The 27,642-nt window shown below is 37.0% G+C and overlaps 1 protein-coding gene across 2 annotated transcripts; it reads left to right on the top strand.

Annotated features, from left to right (window-relative positions):
- On the top strand, window positions 1-27,183 carry TCEA1 (transcription elongation factor A1). 2 transcript variants are annotated; one of them, XM_041412937.1, is made up of 10 exons: window positions 1-135; window positions 6,781-6,843; window positions 11,120-11,225; window positions 18,943-19,030; window positions 20,056-20,201; window positions 22,025-22,081; window positions 22,958-23,112; window positions 24,453-24,599; window positions 25,520-25,591; window positions 26,653-27,183. In XM_041412937.1, the coding sequence occupies exons 1-10, from the start codon at window positions 67-69 to the stop codon at window positions 26,659-26,661; spliced, it is 912 nt and encodes a 303-aa protein (XP_041268871.1). In that variant the 5' UTR covers window positions 1-66; the 3' UTR covers window positions 26,662-27,183. The 2 variants fall into 2 exon arrangements, with proteins under 2 accessions (XP_041268871.1, XP_041268870.1); XM_041412936.1 differs by having other exon boundaries at window positions 9-135; window positions 20,053-20,201.
- The last annotated feature ends 459 nt before the right edge of the window (window positions 27,184-27,642 follow it).

The raw sequence follows: 27,642 nt of genomic DNA, 5'->3' as shown, positions 1-27,642 counted from the left end.
CGCTGCCTGCCTCCCGCGGCCGGCGCTCGACGCGCGCTGCCTGGCGCCGCCCGGGCCGCCGCCGCCATGGCCACGGAGGACGAGATCATCCGCATCGCCAAGAAGATGGACAAGATGGTGCAGAAGAAGAACGCGGTGAGCGCCGGGACGGGACGGGGCGGGAGGCGGATCGGCGGCGGTGCCGCGGGCCCCGGTGCGGCCCCGGCCGGCCCGGCGCTCCCTCCTTGCCGCGGGCGCGGGGCCTGTCCCTTCCCGCCGCCGCGTTTCCCGCGCTGCCCGGCGGCCGCGGCGCTTCCCTCGCCGCCCCGCGGGGCTGCGGCGCCTCCCCCGGCCCCGCCAGAGGAGGGGGGACGGCAGCCGGCTCTGCTCCCCCGCGGGGCGGCCCCGCCGCCCTCGCTCAGCGCCCTGGGCCGAGAGGAGGTTCCCGCCCGGGCACCGGCCCTGGCTGGGAGCGCCCTCCGCTTCCTGCTCGCTGGAACCGCGGTGCTGGCCTTGGCGGGGAGAGAAAGGCTGTCACCCCCAGGAGAACGCCTGCCGACATGGCCCCTGTACGTGGGGTGCTGTCGCTTTTAGGTGTGAAAGGTGGAGTTTTAGGTGGGATGTAAAAACTAAGGTGTGAGTGAAGAGCCCAAACCCAGCTGCGGGAGGGCCAGAGTTGAGTGGGCAAACTTCACAAACAGGTGAAGAATGTGAGCCTTTTTTCTTCCTTTTTTCTTTTCTTTAACCTGCAACATTTCTAATTATGTTTCTTAATCTGGGGAATAACTGGTGCCTCAGAACCAGGAGGAAGAATATAGTTAGGCAGGATTCAATTGGCTTAGCTCAAGTGTTATTATCATGTATGCCCTTCATAAAGAACTGAGGTAACATATGGTCTTTATATGGTGCCTGCAAACACCTCAAAGTAAGTAAAATCAGTGTGTAGAGCAACAAAACCAGATAACTGATCATGGTTATACATAAAATAGCATGCAAGTAAGTTGTCAACCCTGTTTACTATTTCTTTATCAGGTGGGCACATTGTTATTCTCTGGAAATTTGTGCTTGTATATGTGATTGTTGTTCTTCCTGCAAAGTACTATTATGTACATAAAGTTTTGTTCTATATGTTATGATAGTGCATGAAAAGCTTAGTAACAGTAATAGTTCAGAACTCAACACTGTGTGTGCAATTCCACTTTATAGAAGTAGTTTTGTTTTGCTTAATACTGGAGAATATAAAGAGCATTATTAATAATATTTGCATATTTGTAGAAATACTGGCTGTATTAAACCAAAGAGATTTGTTTAGTTCAGAATGCAAACAAATTCATTGTCAGTACACAAGCCGTGCTTCAATCCATAAAGGCTGGGAGCGCCCTCCGCTTCCTGCTCGCTGGAACCGCGGTGCTGGCCTTGGCGGGGAGAGAAAGGCTGTCACCCCCAGGAGAACGCCTGCCGACATGGCCCCTGTACGTGGGGTGCTGTCGCTTTTAGGTGTGAAAGGTGGAGTTTTAGGTGGGATGTAAAAACTAAGGTGTGAGTGAAGAGCCCAAACCCAGCTGCGGGAGGGCCAGAGTTGAGTGGGCAAACTTCACAAACAGGTGAAGAATGTGAGCCTTTTTTCTTCCTTTTTTCTTTTCTTTAATCTGCAACATTTCTAATTATGTTTCTTAATCTGGGGAATAACTGGTGCCTCAGAACCAGGAGGAAGAATATAGTTAGGCAGGATTCAATTGGCTTAGCTCAAGTGTTATTATCATGTATGCCCTTCATAAAGAACTGAGGTATCATATGGTCTTTATATGGTGCCTGCAAACACCTCAAAGTAAGTAAAATCAGTGTGTAGAGCAACAAAACCAGATAACTGATCATGGTTATACATAAAATAGCATGCAAGTAAGTTGTCAACCCTGTTTACTATTTCTTTATCAGGTGGGCACATTGTTATTCTCTGGAAATTTGTGCTTGTATATGTGATTGTTGTTCTTCCTGCAAAGTACTATTATGTACATAAAGTTTTGTTCTATATGTTATGATAGTGCATGAAAAGCTTAGTAACAGTAATAGTTCAGAACTCAACACTGTGTGTGCAATTCCACTTTATAGAAGTAGTTTTGTTTTGCTTAATACTGGAGAATATAAAGAGCATTATTAATAATATTTGCATATTTGTAGAAATACTGGCTGTATTAAACCAAAGAGATTTGTTTAGTTCAGAATGCAAACAAATTCATTGTCAATACACACAAGCCGTGCTTTAATCCGTAAGGTTCCATAATATGGCATGGTTTAGCTCTGATATATTTGAGCTCTCAAATGATACATTGTGGCAGCAAGACCCTTGTCTAGAGGAAAGAATATTTCATAACTGGCATTTATTAATTCCATTGTTTTCCCCTCATTGTTTTTATTTCTATTCTCCATGCATTTAAGCACAAAAGCATTTGCTGTCTCACTTTCTCTAAAACTGAAATAGTGGCTCTTTCCTACAAGGTGTTGAAAGGGTGAAGACTTACTGACTGAAATGCTTAAATATCACAGTCATGAGACTGATATAGGTCAGCCAACTCCATTTTATTTGTAAAACTTCTGATAACAGAAAGAAAGCGACAGCTCTCAGGTGGCATGAGAATGACTGTTGATTCTGGGGAGTAGCCATAGCAGGGATGCTGCAGGGACGACAGGATATTTCTCTGTGATCTGAGAGGCTTAGGAGTTTGGATGAAATTCCTAACAGCAGCTGGGAACATGTATTCACACTCTAGCATGTGTAACACAATTAACTTCCAGAGCTCTGGGGAGCGCTGCGGTGACTTCCCTGGGGTCAGCGCAGGGGTGACGTGGCTGCACACAGCGGGCACGGCTGTGCCTGGCTGGAGCCGGAGCCGGAGCTGGACCCTCGTGTTCACCTCTGTCCCAGCAGTGAGAGCGAGGGGGCACCGGAGGCGTCGGGCTTTTGTACTGTGCTGGAACAGAGCTCCTTCAGTCGGGCTCCTTGCTGCTCACAAGTGGCTCCTTTGTTAGGCTGATGTTTTCTCCATGAGCTGCCCCTGTGGCCGAGAGTGGAGATCTGACAGTTTGTCCAAAGCACGTGTGTGTAGCATGATAAACACCCTTAGCGGCATCAAAGGAGAGGATGTACTTTAGTGTTCAAACCAGGAGATGTCTCTGTGTTGTTGTTACTACGTCTTTGTCATTTACAAGGTATTTCTTTATTGCACAAAGTGATTTCCTACCTAATTCTGCCCTGCAGTTAAATGATAACTTTAGCAAAATTATTAAGGTAGTCTCTATGAAGAGGTACTTTATTGTCTTACAAAAATGAAGAAGAATTGATAAACGCATTCTTACACAAGTAGCCACTGAATAATGGTGCTCTTGACAACCTCTTGTTCCTTTCTCCATTTATACTCATCAAGAGCAGGTATTTGGTCTGTGTCTTTGAATGAGAATGATTTGATGAGACACATTAATAATATAAGAAAGGAACAAAAGCTTTGATACTTGCTCTCTCTGAAGTTGTCAAGAGTCAGATGACAAGAAATGTTTGATCTCTCATACAAAAGGTGACTCTGGCTTGTCACCTTGCAAAGCACTCTGTGACATGTCTTTTGATGAGTTAAAAGGGCAGGCCATGCAGACACTCATTTCTGAGTCAGACTCTTGGTGATTTGCCTTCACTAAGGATTTAATTGTAGGTGTGCAGATTTCATAACTATTTTAGTGAAATTATATATGCAGTTCTTTTGTTTTGAAGGAGGAGAATCTGATTTAGTATTTAATGCACTGTGCCATACGTATTTCTGCTGTTGCTTCAAATTGAAATAGATTCTACTCCTCCTTCAGAATGTGGTTGGATTAAAACCTGTAGTGCCTTCCTTTGAGCTTCTGTTGTATGTAAGTACACCTTTCTTTCATTAAGCTGCTGTAATAAATAGGTGTGAAAACTAAGGCTGCACCCATGGATAAAAAAAAGAAATCAAGAATGCTTGAGTAAATCTAGAGAAGAAAATAAAATTGTCTGTGTTATTAAATGTATACTCCCTTAAGTAGAATGAAATTATAACTGGATAGCTCTGCTGTCTTCAAAAATGTACTTCATTTTCTATTGCCTGAAGCTCAGCTTTTAAAATATGACTATAGAATATCGTTCTGTGCTGTTGTGGTCTGGCCAACTGAAAGAAGCTGAGAGGAGTAATCTACTGAGTCTGTATGAAGCTGACTTCTGTTGAGTGACAAGGTATATTGAAAGCCAGCCAGCTTAGGAGAATGGGACATTGCCTTTCATTCTCTATAAAATTATAGAAATGCCTTTAAAAGAGGGTTTATAACAATGGGCTTAATGATTGAGGGGGTTTTTTGAACACAGAAGTCCTACATTAGGAGAAAAGCAATTACAAGTTATGCTGTGCAACTTCCACACTAGTTTTGAGATACAGAGAGCATTTGACTTTATGCTAAGAATAGTGATTATGAAAAGCTGTTTAGTTGGTATGAGTTTAAAATCAATTTAAATTTAATTTTAAAGCGTCTAATTCGTGGTGCACAGTATAATTGATTAGAGAAGTGAAGGCTTAGAAAGGATTAGTGCATTATCAATTTTGATAATTTGGTGCAGAAATCAGCATAAAATGTAGATAACATCTGTTAACCTGTTGTTTTTTGATTGGGTTTGGCTTTTTTGTTTGTTTTTGGGTTTCATTTTGTTCTTGTTTTCTCATGGGATTTTTTTGTGGGGTTTTTTTTTTGTTTGCTTGTTTACTTGGTTTTTTGTTTTTTTTCTGGTTTGGTTTTTTTTTTTTTTTAAATTGTTGCATGTCAACCTGCATGTCAACCTGCTATGTATTAAGTTGCTAGTATTGGAAAACATTTACGCTGGGAATAATAAATTTGTTTTCACATGTGCAGTTGGGAAGGAATATAACAGGCAAAGGAATTTTGACTAGGCTGTATTTCTAAGATGAGATGAAGAGAATGCTACTTTGCATTACCGTGTTACTTTCATGTTGAATTTGCAGACTACAATCAGCTGTGTTAATTTTAAAATTACATGCTGTGTACAGTGTGCTAATAACTTAATTTGTTTGGAGATATTGGATTATATTTTTTAAAATGGCACATTGACTTCTGTCATGAGATTTGTAAAATTTTCTTAAACTTGATTTTGTTTTGTAGCAGCGAAGATAATTAACTTGCTTTATTTGGATCTGTGTTTGCACAGAGGAAACCACACTTATGGCTGTTGAGAGAAAGATATGGTTTAGTGTGCCAACTCAATTTAGCACCTGAAAACATTGTGACATTTCTCAGTCTTGCATCATTGCTGCTAAAATTCTGCGGTTAAGACTGGAGAAGTTTTGTATAACATGAATAAAAGTTAAATAGAACTTTTGCTGTCATGGCAAAATAGTAAAATGTTAGCTTTATATGTTAATTTGAATTTATGTAAGGTGGGATTTGGTGAAATGTTTGGATCTGGAGGTTTCTTTGGGTCAGAAGTGTTTGAAAAACAAAGGTTGTAGCCAACATTTGAAGGTGTCCAAAGCTGAGGGTTTTTAGATGTGACCCCAAAGTTCCACTTCCATCTTTCTCAACCTCCTGGTGGCTATTTTATTTGTAGTGGTTAAAGTGTAAGACTGCAGTTGTAGCAGAATATTTTAAGTTTCCTTGCAGCAGATGTTATAATAGAAGTTGATTACGGAGAATTTGAAAAGCAAGCAAAATAAAATAGGATGAGTTAAGAGGTAAGGAAAGAAAGTGAATCAAAGTCCACAGATTTGCAAATGGATATTTTGTGGGATTTATTTCCAAACCTCATGAATTAAAAAAAAAAAAAAAGAAAAGAGGTAGTGAACTGAGCCTGAGTGAACTGAATGGCCTCTTGGATGCACAGGCACTTGTTGCCTCCCTTCTGTTCATAGCTTCCAGGTCTAGCACCACGTGCAGCTGAATAACAGCCAAATCATCTCAGCCTTTGGGAGGTTTGTGTAGGCTGACAGCCCATGTGCACAGTCAGAAGTGGATGGTGCAGAGCTTTGCTGAAGTAGAGTTGGTAAATCATCAAGATTGGAGAGGTTAAAAAGAATTACAGAGCTCATATTTATGCACAGTTTTTTAAGTTAAAGCCTAAATTGTTAAGGAATGAATTGTTAAAGTAGCTGGGTATACTATATATTAGGTGTTTGTTAACATGTAATAGTGCAATCTCTGAACTTGAATCATCTATCTAGAAAGCTGCTTGCACACAATTAGTTAGTACCTTTCCTAACAGTCTTAGCAGGGGAAAAAGAAAAACCAACAACATGTGGCTTTACCACATCACCACAAATACAGTTAAGAATGATGTCTGTGTATGCTTTATTTATGTATGTGTGCATTATTGATGGACTGTGCAGAGCTTCTCAACTCCAAGTTCTTGTCCTAAAACTGATGTGGTTGTTCTGAACTGAAAATTGCTGCTGTTGTGTGGATTGTTTCTGATGCTGTTAAGCGAAGCACCCTTAAAGATGTGTGTTGGCTAGGTAGAAATTGACAGAATGCTTTTACTGTCATTTGAGTTACATGGGATAAAACTCCCCTAGTCTTTGAGTGAACACTTTGATTTCAAAGTTAAGGCCTGTTAATGCTTAGAGATTGTAAAGTGGAACATTCCTTGTTCTAGTTCTGTGGATAAATTGAGAACTGGTGGTTGGAACCCAGTGTGTGACCATGAAGGCAGATAAGATTATGTTCTTGATATTTTATTTGGAGTTCCTGATTGCTACTAAGTTGACTTTTTTATTTTCTTCCTTTTTTTAGGCTGGAGCTCTTGATTTGTTGAAGGAGCTTAAGAATATTCCCATGACCCTTGAGTTACTACAGGTATGATTGTCTTATTGTTGTTGTGTTGCGAATGTTAACTCCCTAATGAAGAAGGTGGAGCCAGCAGATTTGAATGAAGGTTACACTATTTAAATAGATTCCGAAGTCCAAAGTCCTTGGAAGCATCAGTTTTGTTACATGGTAATCTAGTCTCACTTCACCTGATTTAGTACTTAAGTATTTTCTTCCAGTAGCAAACTCCTAAAGCTTATCTTTCTGATTAAATTGAGAGTTGTGAATTTTGTCATGGATGAGGGAGAAGAGCTGCATACAAATTTACCAGTCATAGAATCTTAAATTTTTACTCTAACACAAATGAGGTGTGTTTTCTTCCTCTTGAAGGAGAATGCATCTGGTTATATCTGATACCATCTTTTCTTATGTAGTTAGTTCTGGTTTTGCCTTGTAGGTGAGGAGAAACGTAGTTGATACCTCTTAGGCAAGTTGTATTTGACACACACTCCATGTCCCCCTCCTTCATTCTGAGTAATGTATTTCTTAAGGAAATTATACTCCTCTTTTACTCTCCTGGGCTGGAAGTGATGGAGGGATAAAATCTCTCCCAGTTGCATGGATACTTTCACTAACATTGCTTAGATCTACATCTTTAGCAATATTTCATATATTATTTGTAAATTCTTTCAAAAAATAAACTTGGTCAACTTTCCTTACGTGACAAGTTTCAGAGTTTGTCATGTAATTCATCAGTGATCAACTTTTGTTCCAAACTAGCCAGCTATTCCCTATCTGTGAAAATTTTAAAATTTCACTTAAATCTGAGTTTGCTTAAATCCTGATTTGCTGTAGTAGCCACTTAAATTGGAGGAGACTGAAAAATATCTTTTATCTATGGGGCAATTAATGGTCACAGATAAAGAATTAGTTACAAAGTTGAAATTTTAAAGGTGTCAGGAGTGATAACATTTTTGATTCATGCATCCTATATACTTGCAGAATGTACTTAGTTTTTATGAAGTTATTACTAATGCTATTTCTGACAGAAAAGAGAATTTTTAAGGTGTCACTTTTGTGCATGAATGCTGGTACAACTCTGATGCTTTGTCCCCTGTGTTCAACCTTCTTCCTTAAAAAGAAAACTCAAAACCCCCCAGAAAAAGTACTCCACACAAAATAAGAACAAAACCCAGAAAACCCCACTGGTTAACCTGATTTTTTGGAGTTGCTTTGTGCAGGTCTTAATGCAAATTATATTTTGCATTAAGTATAATAACATTATTTTGCCTTTGGAGTTAAAAATCTCTCTGCAAGGGCTCTGGAATTTCAAGTATTTTGGGATACTCTTGCATAGTGCATTGTTTGTACCTTAGTTAGGAAGCTTTTCATAAATATCCATTGCTGTATTCAAAACAGTTCCACTACATAAAATTGCATTTAGCAACATATTTGGACTTAAATTTACTTTTTTCTTTGAGAGTTTGATAATATATAAAGTCTGACATAAACTTTCTTTGTTGTCCTCCCAAATTTGCTTAAGCAATGGTGGAATCAAATGGAGCAAGAGCTGAAATGCGAAGAAATTGTACTCATTGCTCTGGTGGTGGATCATTGGCGTGCCAGTGTCAGGAAGGGTGATAATCCTGAGATAGTGGAGGCACTATCTTCCTCTGTGCAGATCAAGACTTCTGACAAATGTGTTTGAATTGATGAAATGAAGAACAAAAGTGAAAAGCATATTTCCTTACCCATTTTTGAGAAGCTATGAAAGCTTGCTACATTGAGAAAAGCTCTGGTGTCTTTTGTCTTTCTTGCCACATTTATTTTCGCAGAAAGCTGAAGTGGTTACAGGCAGTAATACCACTGTGTTACATCTGATGAGCTTTATGTAAGCAAGCTGATCCTTTCTCAACTAGGCAGGGAGCCAGTAGGCTTCCTGACACAATTTATCCGGTGGTCTGACTTGCAAATCTGTTTAGCAGCTTCAGAGCATTAAAGGCATCGTGTCCCTGGTGCTAACTGTGGTTAGTGCACAGCTAAACAATGAGTGACACAGTCGGGCTGTATTTTCACAAACAGGTTTTACAGGAAATGACACACACACGTGCAGAACTAGGCTGTGATGTACAGCCCTTGTTAATGGCTTCAGGGCAGTTCACTGGCAAGACCTAGAAACCCAGGGATGGTTATTCTTCAGTGGTTGGTTTGGCTCTGCTTTGCTCCGAGTGCTCACCAATTCTCTGTCCTCATACAGTTTAAAGTTGGAAGCAGGTCTGCTTGCTTCGGTGGTTGCTCTCCCTCCCCAGCTGTGTTCCTTACATTTTTGCATTTGTTCTGGTTTAGAGAACACCTGCTGCCACCGTGTGCTCTGCTTTGTGTTCAGTCATAGGTTACTTGTGCTCACTACTGCTCACACCACACCTACTGAGCACTGCTGGCCAAAGCTTCAGTGCTTCAGGGTGAAAACAGCTGTCTTATGCTGTCTTTGACTGTCTTTACTCTGAAAGTGCTCTAGAATTTAAAGTGGGAAAGAATGAAAGTACGGGAGTTTTTCATTTAACAATGGCAATCACAAGAACAGCTCTACAGAGAGGACGACTAAGGAAATTTAAAATACTGTCAGCTGGTTTGTCACTAAAACATAGTAATGAGAATATAAACTCATCTTCTGTGACTATCTGTGCCAGTTAGAAGGCAGATAAATTAGTAGAATCATTACTCCCTCTCTTCAGGTAGACCTGATCCAGTGCTCTGTAAAAGCAAGCAAATGAGTTTTTTAATGTACTGCTTTAAGAAAGCTGGCAGTTCAGAAAGTTCCCATAAACTGTCCCTCTTGTGTGATCAGAAGAAGAAATTTTTCTGGTTAGTTTTGAGTTTTACTTAAGTTTTTGGATTTTACTTAGCTAAGTAAGTCTGTAAGTTTGTGTGATTTCCCTTCGCTGATGAGTGTAGGCTGTCATTGTGCCCAGCTATTAATGGAGGGTTGGGTTTTTTGGTAGATACATTTTTCTCATCCAGATGTGGTATTTTATGGATTTTCAAGGACATCTTATTTTTTTACTGTCTGAACATATTGATGAGATTTAAGTGTTCAAAATATCAAGAGAAATGGCCAATACCATTAATGTGGGTGAGCAGAGTCCATCTTGGAACATTTTAGTTACAGGTGAGTAACCATCTGTTTTCTTTAATTCAAAATGCATGTTTAGAGCTGATGCTCAGGCCTGAGGTTATTTAATATGTTTCCTTGGCTGAAATAGCTATGGATTATTTCAGTATGTTTCCAGTCATTTAGCACATTCATGGTGCCTCAGAAGGTGTTGTTTGGGTGGTAAGAAGTAATTTACAGGAACAAATCATTTCCATTTTTAGCGAGCCACAAAGATTTAAATTTTCCTTTTAAGAAGAAGGAAGTTTATGATGATCTATTGCAAAAGTAAGTAGAGTAATTTATATTTAGTGAGTTCTGTAAATGGTAATGCAACAAAACGGAGCATCTTGATAGCAAATAAAAAAATTTAGTCATCAGTCAGAATACAAAAAGATAACATTATTTATATTGTTAAATGCTTTTCTCCTCTTGTGAAGCTAAAAGGGTGGAAATTTTCTCCTTGTTTACATGTACACATTAGCCATAAATCTTCTAAAATGTTACTGTTGAACTACATTTATGTCGTCATCATCTGAGTCTTGAAAGGCGTGAATTGTAACTTACTCTCATATTCACTCTGTAGGTGGCAGTAGTGGCAAAGGCTTGAAGCTTGTCACCGTCTTGGCCTTTTCAGAAAGACAGGATAGCTCATTCTTTAAAATCTTAAACACAGAGAGTACTGCTTCTGTCTAAAGTCAGAACCCTCTGTGCTAATGATTCTAAAGAATCTCAGTATCACCAAAATTTTTAGGTACCTAAAACATGCTTGCCCCCAGCTGGGTATTACATCTTTTTCCACAGCCACTAAATGGGAATTCTGAGAGTATGATGTCAATGAAGAAGTCAGCAAGCTTCTTATAGTGCTGAAATATAAATACAATCCTTAACCCTTGTGTCCACCATCACTGCCCACCCCTCCCCAAATTTTTGTGGTGAAGACAGTTGGTAATACTGTTGTGTTTCTTTTTAAAATGTCCATGTTGTTAAAATATTTTTTCTAAAGGCTTGCAGTATTTTGTCCTGAGAATCACAAGAAAAAAGGAAACAAACCCACCACAAAAGAAAAAAGATACTGTAAAAACTCATGTCAAAGTACAAATGTATGTATGTTTATTTGTTAAATTGTCTTCATGTCACTTGTGATAATGTATATTTCTGTTCCTTTTGCAGTCTACCAGAATTGGAATGTCAGTGAATGCAATACGCAAGCAAAGCACAGATGAAGAGGTTACATCTTTAGCAAAATCTCTTATCAAGTCTTGGAAGAAGCTGTTAGGTATGGCAACAGAAGCATCCCTGCTCTTGCATATTCTAACTCTGTGTAGCCTTGGTGCTCATCATTGGCACTGCCTTGTTTTAGGCATATTTGTGCTTTTGTGTGAATGTTGAAACTTCCTGTGCTGGTGTAATTGGTTTTTTACTCTTTGACTGTGGCCAGGCCATTACTGTGAGCGTGTGTGCAGAGAAACAAAGTATTTTATTGGGGCTGACAGGCAGCAGGAAATCAGCTTCTCTGATGTGATTCATTTCTGAAGTCTCATTGCCTGCAGTTGAGCTGGAGTGACTGTACTGCAGCACTAAGCACTAACCAACTTCTTGACTATTTTCTTCGTCAAATATAAGAAGTACTCTGAAGAACTAGTGCAGAATCTCATGCGAGAGTGTGGAGGCTTTGATGTTTGGGTATGAAGAGAAAAAAACATTAAAAATGTTAAAATCTTAGAACTTACAGGTAGTGAGAAACAGAGCTGCACTTTCTAAAACTAAAACCTTCATAATTTTAAACAGCTTACTAATTACAATTTAATACTTTGTTTGATTTCCCTTAAAGCAATTAATAAGCTTAAAACCTTTCTGTTAGGGTTTTATTCAAGGGTATTTGGTAGTACTTAGTATATCTGAAACCACTTAAATCTCGGAATATGCCCAGATATTTTTGTTCATACACTGTGGTGCACTCTGTTTTGTTTCTTTGTATGTAAGCTTAGGTAAATTAATATGTTTGAAGCTTAAAATTTTAGAATAGAAAACAGTTTACATAATGATTTAAATACTTACCATTCTGTCTGGAAAAATATGCCAAATACCACGAGAGTGTAAGTCCCCTACCATTTGAACTCAGCCTCATTTTTATCAATTGTGAAGTGTTTTATCAGATACTTTATTACTATATAGAAAATTGTAAATGATATAGAAAAACAATTTTTCAGAACCTTAAACTTTGATATTCTAGTAAGAAACAACAACCTCTACACCAAACTTGTTTAAGCTACCTTAAAGACTTTTAACCTACCTACTAATAATGTTATTTTTAGTAGTCAAAATTAGATAATACTAGACATGCTTATAAAAAATGCCTTTAAATTCATAATGACCTTAATAATAAAAGTAAATGCATATACAGGATCTTAGTGTAGGATCTGATCAGAGTTAACTGGTAAATAGTGAAAGTAATGTATTTTTTATTTTTAAACTTAAATGTGGAAGTCCAATTTTATTAAATCAGTGTATAAAAGTAGTAAGGTATATAGATGGAGAAATTGACTTGCATATTAGCATCAGTTACTCTAAAGACTTCTAAAAGTAGCTGCTGGATTGAGTGAGTTAGCACTCAAGTCATTATAAGTTATTAGTCTAAATTTTCAAAACAAAACTCTATCAATATTTGGTGAGAGTTAATTTTTTTTCTTGGAAGATCAAATTTTTAATACTGCCACTTAGCTTAGACAGCATAGTAGAGGAGATACTCTCTTTTCTAACAGAATTCTCACCGGGAGTGTCCTCAGATGCTGCTCTCCTTGGATAGTGGGAGATCTGCCTGATTATTGCTGTCCTTTGACTAAAGGACTTGCCATTTTTTTGTCGAGACACTACACTAAAAATAATTGTCTCATTTTTTTAAACACTTGAATTCCTTAAGTCAGTCAAAATTGTCTAAATACATTGCTATTTAAAGTTTTTTGGTGTTTAAGTGTTCAGACATTGTGAAACATGGGGAGTGTCACTCCTGCCTGGAGGGTTTCCATGCTGTAGTAGTCAGGGTAAGAATGTGGTGCCTAAAGGTCACAGCAGGTCACTCTGGGTGTCACCTGCTGTGCAAAGGAGTGCTCCTGACTTCCCTTCTGCACGGGCGCCTCTTTGCTCCCTCCTGTGTTACAGCTAGTGCTGGAGTGGCTATCCAGAAGACCAGAGCTGGGAACTGACCAGTTGGATACTAATTGTTTTGTTCATTTCTTCTGGCTTAAATTTCAACTATCACTTTTTGATCCAGCCTGTTTGCAGTTGCTGTTTCCTGCACAGGGATTGTAGCAGTAACAAACAGCTGGGGCAAGGTGGACCTTCCCCTTTTGTAGCTTGCTAGATTCAGATTGTTTTAACACAGTTGGGAGACTCTAACGAAGGCATTTTGCATGAGGTGAAGTCAAACATGTGAGGAGCTGCAATGCAAATAAGAAATATTTGGCATTTATCAGAACTGAATACTTCTTGAGGCAGTGACTATGTGACCTTTGTTCATGTGCTAATTTTTGTTACAGAACAGATATTACTGTGTGTACATTATTGTGCCAGCTCTGGTGTAATTGTGGTAATGCACTTAAAGCATAAAATCTAATGAATCCTGAAAATACAGCACTGCTTACATTGCAAACTTCGGTAGTTAAATTTTCCTTAGTTGTAATGTACATCTTATAATAAAGCATAGTAAGGCAGATGTTTTGCCTCTTCTATCACTGCTCAGTAACTCATTAGAACATAAAGTTTCGTAACTGTGAAAGATAGGGTATAAATATGGGTGGGAATCTTACAAAGTACTCTTATTCTGTTTTATCATTAGTTTTGGCTTTCTTGGAAGAATGCGAAATACCGTATGTTGAGCTGCTTGAGAAATCAGTTTCGATTATGCTGTTTATAGTGCATGTAAAATGGTATGGAGCAAAGATGGCAGCAGAAGCGGACAGCTGTTAATCGTACCAAGCATTGTACTCAGAGCTCTGAAGTCTTTGTGAGTTATTTTTATAAATGACATTTTGAATTTAGGCAAGAATTGTTCACTGTTCAGGCTGCATGTAATGTTTCAGTTCAATGCTATCAGAATTTAGTTTTTAGGAATGCATAGGAAACATGAGAATAAATCAAAGTGAGTTGTGAATCACCAGATCTTTGTGGCTTGACTTGAGCCTTCCCAGGTTATCAAACGTTTTTTGGAGGGGTCAGAACCTGTGCAGCAGAGGGCTTGTGACCATCTGAAGTGACTCACTGGGTGAGCCACAGTGCCAGGTCCCTTTCAGATACTTTCTGAAAGTTAAACTGCACAGCAGAGATGGTCATAATTTGCCTAAGGAGCTAAATTCAGCTCAGAATAAAATGCTGCTCAGTTATAACATGGGATTTACCAATAATGATTGCTTTGCCAAGTTGCTGAATATACAGAGTATGCTGTGCAGGTAATGAATCTATGCACACTCATTTAGATTGTCAGGAGTGTTTCCTATATTAGAAAAGCAAGAAATATTCCTTAAGGAATATAACACTCATAGTAAATAATTACTTGCTGAACTGAAGAGTATACAGTGAAAAAGAATGTCCAGACCTGTAGGTAAACTTTCCTCCAATAACTTTATATACTGAACTGAAAATGCAGAAGCATGGCACAATATTCTTAATATTAAGTGATCATCTGTTGCCAGTGTTGAAAACTAAAAGTGAGGCCACAAACACTTTGAAATGCCTATTTCAAAGAAGGGCATGCCTGAGTAATTTTATTTTAAGAGTGTTTAAGTGTTAATAACACCAATCAGGCATCACAGAAGTATTTTACGAAGATTACTTTGTTTACAAAATCCTTTGTTATTTCAAACCTGGATATGATTCTCCTGGAGCCACCAGGTGCAGTCTAGGGCTATCTTACAGGTATGTTAATGCTGTCGTAAGTGAAGTTGTTCAAGGACATCTCAAAGCCTACTGGCTTTGTTAAAAAAAAAAAAAAAAAGTTCCTGGCAAAGCAAGTTCTTAAATTAGAGTCTAATAGCATTTACAAATATTATTTACTTTTGATAAGAAGAGTACATGTCTTTTTAAGACATCAAGCAGAATCAAGTGCAAAAACAATTTCAATAGTCTCATTTTCGTATCAAGTATGAGCTGTATAAATCACCTCTTCTGAAGTGTATATTTGGAACTGTTCATGTACTAATCAGTGGAGAGATAACAACACACAATGCATTATACTATATAAGAGAAAAACACATATAGTTAATAAGTCCATGTGTCATGGTCTTTTGACACTGATGATAAAATAATCTTTAGCAAGCAGTTCATAATTTTGTTGTTTATTTATGGACTTTTAGATATTCCTCCTTTCAGAGCTACTACTGAAAAGAAACTTCTACTGCTCTTGCCTTCATGCCATACTACATCTTGTAGAGGAATTGCTGGCAAGTGTAGGTGCTTGTGCATCTCAAGATTATTTGGTCAGAGTCTGGAAAATGGAGCCTAAATAATTATTGCATATGAAGATCATTGTTGAATTAATAATTATGTAATTTAATGCCTGTTCTCTTATCTCTTTCATTTAACTTATTTAAACTGAATCACCACTCAGAAACAACTTCTGGTGGTGATTCCTTAGTAGGCAACACAGGATATCCTGCTAAATTAAATTTTCATGTGCTTCCAGATAATAACTAGCCACCTTTCATTAATCTTTCTGGAAAAAAAAATTACTTTAATATTTTTCTTAATTTGATGTTAGATTTATAAATGAATAACATTTCATCTTTATATTTTCTGGTTTTTTCTTGTTACTAGCAAACGTCTAGTGTTGGCTTGTAACATGGAAAAATCTAGGAGAAAGCTATTTAATGGCTTCTAACATTCAGATTAATTATGTTATCTGGCTGTATCTTATTGCATTAAATTTTTTGGTTTGATAACACATACCACTGTTATGTCTTGTTTGACCCTGGAGAGATTTTTCACTGGAGACACTTGAAGTATCTTTCAAATTAATTGCAAGTCCCAGGTAGAAACTGCAGTGCCATTGTTAAACTTTGAATGTCTTATTCCAATGACTAATAGTCTATTCTTGTTACTACCATGTTCTTTGTATTTTAAAGAAGTGTTAATATAAATCAACTTCTCTTATGAAACATCAAAGCTTTGAGATTTTTTTTTATGGCTGCCTGAAGATGCAGTAGCTAAAACTGCGAAGTTACAGTTTTCAGTCCTAAAATTGGTGACAGTTTCCATTTGTTTCTGAAGAAAAATTTGGTAAGTTTGAGTAGCTGTATGGAGTTGCAAAAAGGAACTGCACAAGTTGTAGTTTGTAGTATATAAATATTTATAATGTTCTGTAGACTTCCTGAGGTGAATCACATTGGAATTTTTAAAGACATTTCACAGAAGGGCCATTTTTTTCCACCTTACTTTGTTAGAATTTCTGTGGTTGTTCATAGCTCCCATTAGATGTCATTCTTCCTCTGTATTAGAGTCTGGTCATTGAATGTAAAATAAGCTAATTAGTAGGGACTTTTAATTTGTCAAGGATAATTTTTCTATCCCCAGAGGATAGATGAAATGCTGCCTAGCAGGCTGTTAATTACACTCTGTTCTTTTGTCAATACAGTATTTCAGTAAAATAAGATATCCTTATTACTGTGTGAGTTTAAAGATGGAAAGCATCTCTTCTAGTGCTTTCCAATTTATGAGCCATAAAGTGACTTAAACACTTAGGGTAATATTAACTTTATTTTCAGCTTTCTGAAACTAGATTAAGCAAAAACTCTTAAGTAATTAAAGAAGCCGTAGTTTTGAAGACATACTTGCTAAAGATGTCCAGTCTCAGCTGCTCAAGTCTGACCTTGGTTTGAGAGACATCCTTGCACAGACTGGTCTGCAGCTGTAGGAGGAGCTGTGCTTTTATCTGTGTGCCTTGTGTATACCCTGCCCTCCAGAAGGGAAAGAAGCCATTGGGGTGTTGGCAGGTGGTGGCAAGTGCCTGCCCGTGGTGAAATGGTGCTGGGCTGAATGGAAGTGTTTGATAAAAGAGATCTGGGTGCCAGCTATACCAGTGTGGTGTCTGTGCATAGTAAGCACGAGATACACAAGTTGGACCTAAATTTGACAACTTGTGTGCCAGAAAAAAAAAAAGTGTAGGTAAATGTAGCACAGCTCCTGCTTTACAGGACTTGAGCTGTACCCCAAGCCTTGTCTTAAAGCCTCTGACAAAAATGAGCATGTACTTAAAACATTATGAAGTTAAATAAGATTGTATGCATATTTGGAACATCTTTAAAGATTATATCATGTAATCAGTTGTTGCCATAGAGAGAGTGAGTATGTGTGTTAAAAATGGGAGTTGTTTTCTTTCTCTTAGTGCACTTCAGTTGTCATAGCAGAGAACTCATGTGATTCATTCAGTTTATAGTCTTCTTTGCTTTCTTAGTGAAATTATTTTTATAAACAAGTTGTTAAATTGGTCTCTTTATTAGGAATTTTTTAAAATAACATCTTCAGCTTATTAAAGAAAATCAGCCTGAGTGCATCATCTGTGTTTAATTATCTTTTTTTTCCTAAATGAAATCTACCAAGGATTAAATACAACATTGCAAACAATGGGTGATCTCTTGAAGGCTGGAGAAATGCTCTGAAGAAGTATCTTCTTGTGCTTTTCTGGTTCCTGTACTATTTTGTGTGCATCTCTTTATAGGTGCAGCTGGAGACAGGATAGTAGATTGGTGCCTGGTCTGATCCGGTGCTGCTCTCTCTGCTCTCCTTTTATTTTTTAACAAAGTGGTATTTGGATAAATTCCTTAACTCACAGGTTAAGGAAAGGATCAAAATCATGTTCAGTTTATTGTTCCTATAAAAATAAAGCCAGCACAGTTATTTTCTGCTCTATAAAAATCAAATTGAAAAGCTCGATGTTTGAAGAGACCCAAATTTGTGTTGCGTGCAACCAAGTTCCTCTGAGAAGCACAGGGATGGGATTTCTCTGGAAATGAGGATACTTTTAGATGCTTAAACAAGGATTTACATGCTTAATTCAGGACATCTTTCTTGGCAAGACTGAGCCTTAACAGATTTCCCTCCTTTTCTTGTCCTGTTTTTAATGAATTTAAAGTTTCTAATATATGCTTATTACAGTAATACAGTCTACGAATTTAGAAGTGTAATAGCATCTTTATAAGGGCTTGGAAAGAAGAATTCACGAAATCTGTCAATCAGTGATGCCAATCTCACTAGGCTTTCTCTGTAGGCAGTAGAGAGCCATCCTTTCTAGAGAACAAATCAAAGCAGGCACTCAATTTAGCGACTCTGAAATCCTCTTTACAATGGAAGGGTGTATACATTTTTGCTGTGCTAGAGTTAAATGTTGTGATTATTCTTTTCTGTAAAGATTTTTTGTCTTTATTCTTTATAAAAGCATAGTGAAACATAACCTGTATGGGAATGGCTGATTCAAATATGTTTAAATACTGAGGCAAGTAATTTAAGAGCTATTGCGGAAAATATTGTGTGTCTGGAAATCTCCTTCGAAAATATGAAAATGAGTTTCTATTTTGCCAACTATGGTGTCTTCCACACCATAATTAAAAAGAATGACATGTATGTAGTAGGAACTTAAGTATATAAAGCATGGAAGACAAATTCCAGAGACTTAATGCAATACCTGGGAAGTTACTGTCTACCTAATGCAGGAGTGTTGGAAAAAAATAAAGCATAAAAGTCTATGTTTCCGTCATGTCTTCACTGCCAGTTTAAGCAGATGCTGGACTTGACTTGAAGGATCTGAAGTGTTGTCATGTTTTCCATTTCCTGCATTGGGAGGGTGTTGGGAAGTGGAAGGCTGTACTGCAAGAGAAGGTCAAAGCAGAGAGTGGGAGCTGATAGCATTTCTAACTGATTCAGAAGAAATAATGATATTTTACCACTGCTTTAAATCAGTTACTATTTTTGGATAGAAGAGAGTTTCTCATGTTTTGTATTTCCAGATGGACCTTCAACTGATAAAGATTCTGAAGAAAAGAAAAAGGAGCCTGCATCTTCCTCACAAAACAGCCCTGATGCCAGAGAAGAAAGGTGCTTAATTCTTAATGGCTGTGCAAATAGTCTCACTCACTCAGTATAAATTAATGTTAAACTATTTGGTCTGAATTGGTAATATTAGAGACAGCTGCTGTGTTCTTTTCTGAAAGACAGAGTTGTACAAGAAACAATGTGTTGTTAGGGAAGTAAACTGTGCTACTGTTGACATGATTGAAAAAAACATACCTAGGTCAAGATATGGCCAGACAAGTTTTGTTTATTCCATCTGTTGGGTCTGTCAAATACTCTGTCCTCTCTCGGTACTAGCACTGAACTTTGAGAACTGTCAAACAGCTCTCAGTCTGTGCTCTGTGGTAATTGCATATGGTCCTTTTCTGTGTTAGCTTTCATGTTTAATAAACATTCTGTGCTTTTTTTGGTAAACACAGAGTATGTTACCAGAAAAAGAAGCCTGCATTAATGTCACTGCAGGAGCTAAAGAACATTTACAAAAGAGTATTTGCAAGCCCGTTTCTTCTATAGGTTTCTGAGTTTAGTGATCTCTTTTCAGCAGCCATTTTAAAATTGAAGTTTAACCTCCAACTGTATGTCCAGATAGAAGCTGAAAACTTGGTTTACAGTTTGCAAAACTACATAAATTGTGGGGGCTTTTTTGTGACCATGGCACCCCTTCAGTACAGTAAGCAGATTGAATGCAAGGCATTCGCTGCAGAGTGAATGTTGGTGTGATGTATCGTCACCGTTTCTTAAAGTAAAGGTCTGTGGGAGGAAAAAGATTTCACATTAATGTAAAGAACTGAGAATTAAAGCTTATGTGCCACATAAAGGAATGAAATACCTGCTGTGTCTCTATTGTGTGGAATACCCTAGTGAATAGTCTAAAGACACTTTAAAAATTGTACTGACTCTAGAGCTATAAATAACTTTTAAAAGGTGGCCTGTTCTTATTTTGGAATACCATCAAATGTAGCAAAAGACCCGTATTTTGCCCAGAAACAAAGTTATTTGAAGGGGGAAAAACATTAATACTGGTTTTAATTTTGCCTTTTTTTTAGCAGTTCAAGTAGCAATTCCAGCAGCAGGAAGGAGGAGGGTAGTGCTCCCTCAAATTCTTTCATCCCTTCTTTTCCCCGGGCTCCAAGCACTTCAGACTCTGTACGAGTGAAATGTAGAGAAATGCTCTCTGCAGCTCTCAGAACAGGAGGTGAGCTTTGCAGACTATATTTTCAAGTTTAACTATTTCCTTCTTCTCTATTTCTGTCTTTCCCACTCTTCTCCTACCCTGTAGGGTAGAATAAACCCTGTTTGCATCCATTTGTGTATGTAGACCCATAAACCAGTTCACCCAAGGTGCAAGTTATGAGTAACCTTGATGGCATGGGAATGTTTCAAAATGCATTTTTGTTGCTGCTAATTCAGGACATTTTGTGGCTCAGTTCATCTGATACCTTGCCAACAGGGGATCTTCTTTTCAGGAATGTTATTGCCTCCTTAATGCTTAATTTAAACCTTTTTGTAGAGGCTTCTATTCTTTTTTTCTGTCTCAGTCTTTCTGACTGAGAGGATGTGACTATATGCAAGACTGACTTTCTTACACCAGAGGTCCTGGGAGCCTTCAGATTTTAGTTTCTGAAGGCTGCCTTTCTATTTTGATTTATTCTGGACATTTCATTAAGATAACCTGCAATAACAGAGTCTTGCATTGCTCTTAACCTCATGCCTGTTGGGTATCTGTAAATTCCTTGACTGTTCTGGGATATTTCTTTTTATCTCTCGTATACACTTGAGTGTCTTTAAACTGACAAATTGAATTATTTGCTAGATAAGGAGCAAACTGAAAGCTGGACTTTTCAGAATTACTTGATTTTTTTCTGGTCTATCCTTTGTCAAAATTATGACCCAGTTTCTCTTTCTCTGTCCTTAGCTTAGTGTAACTTGGCCCAGTGTAAGTAGACTTCCGAATCATCTGTGTTTACTCTCTTCACTCTTTTATTCTTTCTTTTGATTCATATAAATTCAGGTATAGACAATAAGTAATATTGACTTGAGACATGAATTAGTGGTCATCTGGGTATATAGTTCATAGGCTTTTTTTGGGACCAGACAGTCACATACAGCATCTTAGTATTCATAATTCTACGTAGTCTTCATTTTAAATAGTTTTCCAAAAACTTTTATCGCTATGTTGCTTTCTGCACCACATGTAAACTGATGATCCATGAGTTTAAAAATTAAGGTTATTTTATTGTTTTATGACCTTTGATATGAGATCAAAGGAAAAATTGTGTTTGGGTTACTCACTGAAATATACCCATGATGAAATGAGGAGGCAAACATTATATGCAATTTGTGTTTAAGCTGTCTTGGAAAGGTAGATGTCTTTGTGGGAAAGCATTTTGGTCAGAAACAGTAAACAGTTATCTTGAGACATTTTAGTTCAAGTGTTTTAGTGCCTTCAATACTTCTGTGATGTATTTCTTCTAATTTGTGTATTTTATACACATCTCTGATTCTCATTTTAAAAAATCTAATAAGATTGCTTGTTATTTAATTACCATGTTTCTAATGAAATCTTTCTCTTCCATGCATGCAAAACATTTATTTGCTTACTCTTGTATTGTATGGACTAAAACAATTGATTAAACACAATATAAAATGTTTTCCTTTTATAATAGTCTGTTCTATGCACAGGCTGTGGAGATGGGAGAGGTGCCAAGCCCATTGGAATATTTTAGATTTTTCCGTATAACAATGTTTTTCATTCCTAATTGTGTTTGCAACTAGGTAGCAGAAGTTTTTTTGGTTTTTAAATGTTTTTGACTCTTTTAAACTTCTGTTCTGCTTCTTTTGCTTACTTGTGTTCTTCTAACTAATAAATTTTGAAAGGTTAAGTACACAGTAAATTAAAATTACATATACAACAAGAAGACTCACTGCTCAGTTTCAGTGTTCTGGAACTATAGGGATCTCAAGGCTATAGAGCACAGAGTGTCAGGTTGCTAATATTTTATCATTTGTTTTCCTTAGATGATTACATTGCTATTGGTGCTGATGAAGAAGAGCTGGGTTCTCAGATTGAAGAAGATATCCTTTGTTGTATGTCTGTGTGCTCTAGAGCAGGAGTATTTTTGGAAAACACAGTAATTTTCAAATTAATTAACTTGATCTATATATGATCTATATGAGTGTTTTTATATTTAATGTAAAACAAAAATGGCAACTGTGTTCAACACATCAGTACATAAATTTAGTGTTTAAAAAACCAGCCCAACCTAAATGATTTGCCTTAAAGTATGTAGGAATGCATGTAGGTGAGTGTGTGGGGGTTCTTTTCAGCTCAATATGTTTTCCTTGTAGCAGCAATATTATATCTTACTGAAGCATTCTTACATAAAATGCTGGGCTCTTCTATGCTATTTTAAAATCTTTTCTTGTTAACAGTCTTAATCATTTTCTAGTGTCTTTATTTAATTTTCTACAAGTTTATTTCTAAATGAATTCACAGTTCTCAAAAGTGTGGTTCTGGTACCAGTGTTTGAATCATTCCAGAACAGAGGTCTGTGCTTCTTTTTTTAACAAAAAAAAATTTGTGTGAGTGAGTTGTCATTGTTTGAATATTTCATTCAGAAATTAATTAATTCTCAGGATGAGATCAAGAAACTGGACATAAAGTTATGGGTGACTTTTCACAATTACAGTTGAGGTCCTACTACCCCAAAAATTCATATTTCCCTGACCCTGTGCTAAACTATGATTAGACTTCAGAAGGTTGTGAATTCTGCTGTGTTGAACAGGAAGGTAGCTGTTGGTTGGGATGGGGGGAGGACTTGATGGACAGTGGAGAAGTACATTGGTTTAGAACTTGCCCCCCAGAATAAATCCTTTTTAACACTTTGTTTTACTTGTTAATGTTTTACTCTCTTTTACTTATCCATGTTTTGTTCCTTAAATCCAAAGTACCTATTTTTCAAGAATTAAAAAACACTGATATGAAATACAAAAACAGGGTACGAAGTAGGATAGCGAATCTCAAGGATGCAAAGAACCCTAACCTAAGGAAAAATGTATTATGTGGAAACATTCCTCCTGACAAGTTTGCCAAAATGACAGCAGAGGTAAGTAAAGCACAGGTCTTGAACTATTTCCCTCTTGGACTTAAATCCTGGCCTGCCATAAATGTAATCTATGTAAGCTGCCCATACTTCTGAAAGACTGTGACTTTTTTGTGGCTTGCAGAATCCGAATTACAGGGCTGTATTGGGGTAGAGGGCCTGAAAATGTCTTTACAAGTCAAAATAGATCTAGAAATTCAAATGAAAAATTAGATTTCGTGGTAGAGAAAAATGAAAGTGCCTCTTATTAACATCTTGTTTCAGTTCTGTAGCTCTGCTTCTGTGTGTTAGATTCTGTCCTCTCAAATGAAATATAAAGGAGTGTCTTGGAGAGTGAGGGAAATTAATTATGGTCAACTAATGAAAATCATAACTAACTTTATTCCAAAAGAAAATTGTGGTGGGTTTTTTTTGGTGGTTGTTTTTTTTTTACTGTGGCTTTACATAAAAGTTAGGGTAAACAGGGGCTGGTGAAAGAATGTGTAAAAAAAGCAAATTGTACCTTCAGTATGTATTTTGATTTTCTTTGTTCTGCATGTTTATGTAAATATGCACAAATGTATATTTTGTCCTGTTCAGTGCGCACTCTTTGTTTGATTAATGTTTTGGATTGAAACGTCAAATGGCTAAAATCCCCTTATTATTAAGATTACCTTTGAAGTGAAAGAGCACTGATACAAGATTTTCATTCCACTTCTACCTGGGGTGGTGAATAAAACTGTATTGAAGAAAAATGTAACAAATTGATTTTGCTGTGCACACTTGATTACAAGACCTTGTGGAGATCTTGTGCACTAAAACTATTTTAAAGAAAAAATAAAATGGATGATTCTGAACTCTTTGGTTAGTGTTTAGAAACGAAGTTAATATGATTTCTGGTGACATATGGTGAATTATCAGTACAAATGTGGAAGTCAAAAAAATGTAAATTTTTTCCTGTAATAAATGTTATGTAGGTCAATGAGATAATTATCCAAGGATTAACCTAAGGAGAGCATCTTTTTTTCCTCTTTGGAGGACTTTTAAGTCCTCTACCTTGCCTTGCTTACATTTCTGAACTTCAGAAGCGTATTTGCATAGAAATATTTCTAGATGTTTGATGTTGTACTTTTTTTTCCTATATGTGTTAAAAAAGAGAACATTTTTAATTTCTTGTAGCTTCTGTGCTGTGAAATAGCCCAGCTTAAGTCTTGTAAAATAAAAAATGTGTAGAATTACATTGCCCTTCAGCAGTATTGTTGTTCATGGATTCTAAATAAAAAATTGTATTGGCTCACACAGTGGTAACTTGTTTTAAAGCTAAAACTCTCCAGTAAACTCTGTCTGCTCTTTGTCCTTCATAGGAAATGGCAAGTGATGAGCTGAAAGAAATGCGCAAAAATCTGACCAAAGAAGCTATCAGAGAGCACCAGATGGCTAAAACAGGAGGTACTCAAACTGATCTGTTTACATGTGGCAAGTGCAAAAAGAAGAACTGTACATACACCCAGGTGCGTGATTATTCAGATTCTTTGTTTTCCTTTTTCAAATCTTAAGTCCTATATAAAATTGTCAGAGAAAAAAAATTTGGAATTGCAAAATGAAGTTCCAAGAAAATGCTGACAAATTTTAAAATGTGAAGATAGCTGGATCTACTTAGTTGTGCTTATGTAAAGCAAGTTTGTTGTGTTTATTTGCCAAAAATTTTATGTAGATCCAAGCTGAGTATCTGTATAGACCGAAACTTGAGTTTCTTTGCAATGCGAATTTTTGCTAATTCTTCTTAATACATCGTATTTGTAAGGGTTTTCTGTGGAGGAGAGGTTCTGTTTTTAATGTGTGTAAGCTTATTTTTACAGAGGGACTAAATAGCAGAAAATTATATGTACGTATACACACACGTGTATTTTTATATATATTTAATGTACCATTTGACTAACACTAGACCCTGATTTGCAGTCATTCCTACAACCACAGAAAGGTGCTTTAATTGGCTTAACTGTGTTTCAGGGAACATAATTTTCATCATAGGATCAGCTGCATTTATATTTTGTATTGTTCATCAGATGCTTGAAATAGCAAGTTGTTTTTCAGTCATGAGACTTTAAAGCTTTTGCATTGCTAAATTTATGTGAAGCTGTACTGGCCTTCGTACTTTTAGTGCAGAATCTTCTCCTAGAAGTACATGCACAGTTTCAGTGCAGAAATTGGTATTTTAGTGCTACTAAATCTCTAAAATCCAGGTTTATCGTGGCTTTATGGCAAGGCAAAAAGCCCAGTTTCAGTTGATACATAAAGTTAACTTGTGTTTTTATGAAAATTTGTTTCCTTAATGTTAAACTTTGATTTAAACAGTTACATTGAACACACACTAAGAAAAATTGAAGATACTAATTTTTCTTTTCCGCTCTGGCTCTTGCCTTTGCCAAAGGTTCAAACCCGCAGTGCTGATGAACCCATGACAACATTTGTTGTCTGTAATGAATGTGGAAACAGATGGAAGGTAAGACTGTTAGACTGCTCTGCATATTTGATAGCAGGCAGCCTGCCTCTGTGGTTAATTTGGGTTTACAGTAATGTGACAAATCACTTTCTATTGACTTTTAGATACTTCTTAACCCATTAATGATATTACATGTTGAGATTGCAAAATAGCTTTAAATTAGAAATGTATTGTAGACTGAAGGTGTGAGATCTCTCAAGAAGATTGGTGGCAAAGGGGGAGAGAAGTCAGGACTTAGTCCTTGTGACATTTAGTTACAATACTGCTTTGCCGTACAAAGTGGTGACAAGCTAGTCACTGTGTTTTCTCTTTCCTCACCCCAAGTTCTTCTAACTGGTTTTAATCTCTGCTTTGGTGAGTGTAACAGGCCTTTTTTAGACCTTTTGTTGTTATTGTTTTTCTGGTTTTTTTGCTATTCTGAAATGAAGAAGTAATAAAAAAGAGAGATGACTTATGCTATATTCCTGTGCCAGGATGAGTGTAGAGCAGTGATAACCTGATTAAATGTTTTTTTTTAAGTTTGGGAGACAAGAATTTATAAAGATTCTGAGAAACACTGGTAGTTCAGTAAAATGGAGAAACACTGAAACACGAAAGCTTGTAAAATTTGAAGGTGTGATCACATGCCGTAGGAAGCATGATAACCTCATTCTGTTATTTTCCTATGTTAAGAACGCTGCAGCTCTGCAGGGCCATGCCATGGTATACATTAAGACTTCCACATAAAAAATATTTCCTGTATCTTGGTTTACATAGCTTATTGCTGAATATTGTTCATATATGGGCTCTGAGATATCTAAATAATTTATAAAGCTTAGAAATCGTTTGATGGAATTGTTCGCAGTACCTGAAAAAGTATGTTTGTCCTTAAAACCTTTTGTAAAGTGACAGTTACAGAAGTGTCTGTATAGAGGTGCCTGAAGGGATGGTTAAAATATAAGCAAATGCTATAATTAGTAATTTCCATATCCTAAGTCTGGTGTTGTATTTCTGTTTCTTCTTGCAGAGATTTAGAACTAAGATGTATGAAGATCTCATAAAACATTCTTTTCTTTTGACAGTTCTGTTAGAAGAAGAAATTATCAAGATGTCTGGACCAGTATGAACGAGGATTTTGTAATTAGCTTTAAAAACTAGACTAAGCATCTAGCTTCCTGCAAATGAGAGGGTTTTTTGGTTTTTCTTTTCTTCTTATTTCAAAGCAGCATACATGCCTCAAGTTAGCCTTTGTTTTGACACAACCATCATTTCCTTAAATGCCTTCCTATAGCTGGTAGTCAGTAGGGCCAGGTTGCTCAATTGTATGGTGAATTTTAAAATATTTTTTCATTTTTATAAGTAAGTTGACATTAAACTTTTACCAGTTAAACATTTTGGTAATTGTCTTGTTTTTTTCTAACTATGTGAATAATGTACTGTATTTTTTGTGGTCTGAAATATACACGCTCGTCCTGTGTGTATTTTGCCTCTCCACATTTGCTCAGTTGTAAGAATGAAATTTGTTTCTCTCTGCTCTGTTCACTTTACTTTGCAAGCAGAAAAGGTATATGAGTTCCTCATAACATTAAACTCCGTTGTTAACTAAATCACAATTTAATTAACTCTCTAGTTTGTGTGCTCTTTCTGGACTAGGGCTAAATTTGCAATCATGGGGTTTGAATATTTATTAGTGGATATGGTGACCTCTTTTGCAATGGTTGGTTGAGCTTGTTTATGTAACCAGCTTTGATCAATGCAATATATTTTATTGCCCAAAGCATGTATTTTACCTTCAATCAGCAGGCATTATTTCTAAGAATGTCTTAAAATAGTGTTTAAATCTGATTTGAGTGTTCAGTCTTGCTTAATGTGCTTGACAACCAACTTGGGTTTAGAATTTGTAAATAAGCAAAGGCATTGTGTTGTAGGCTATCCTAATTACACCAGCTGACCAATTCATTACATTAAACTGGCTGGAGAGGTAATACTATACTCCCTTCATTTAAATGGCATTGATTTTGTTCATGAAATGATTTTTGAAATTGTAGGGTATCCAGTGTCCATCACAGACC

Source organism: Onychostruthus taczanowskii, unplaced genomic scaffold (genome assembly GCF_017590055.1).
Source record: "Onychostruthus taczanowskii isolate IOZ18803 unplaced genomic scaffold, ASM1759005v1 scaffold4, whole genome shotgun sequence".
Classification (NCBI taxonomy): Eukaryota; Metazoa; Chordata; class Aves; order Passeriformes; family Passeridae; genus Onychostruthus; species Onychostruthus taczanowskii.
Note: the sequence above shows the minus strand (reverse complement) of the source record. Positions and strands in the feature narration are given on the sequence as shown.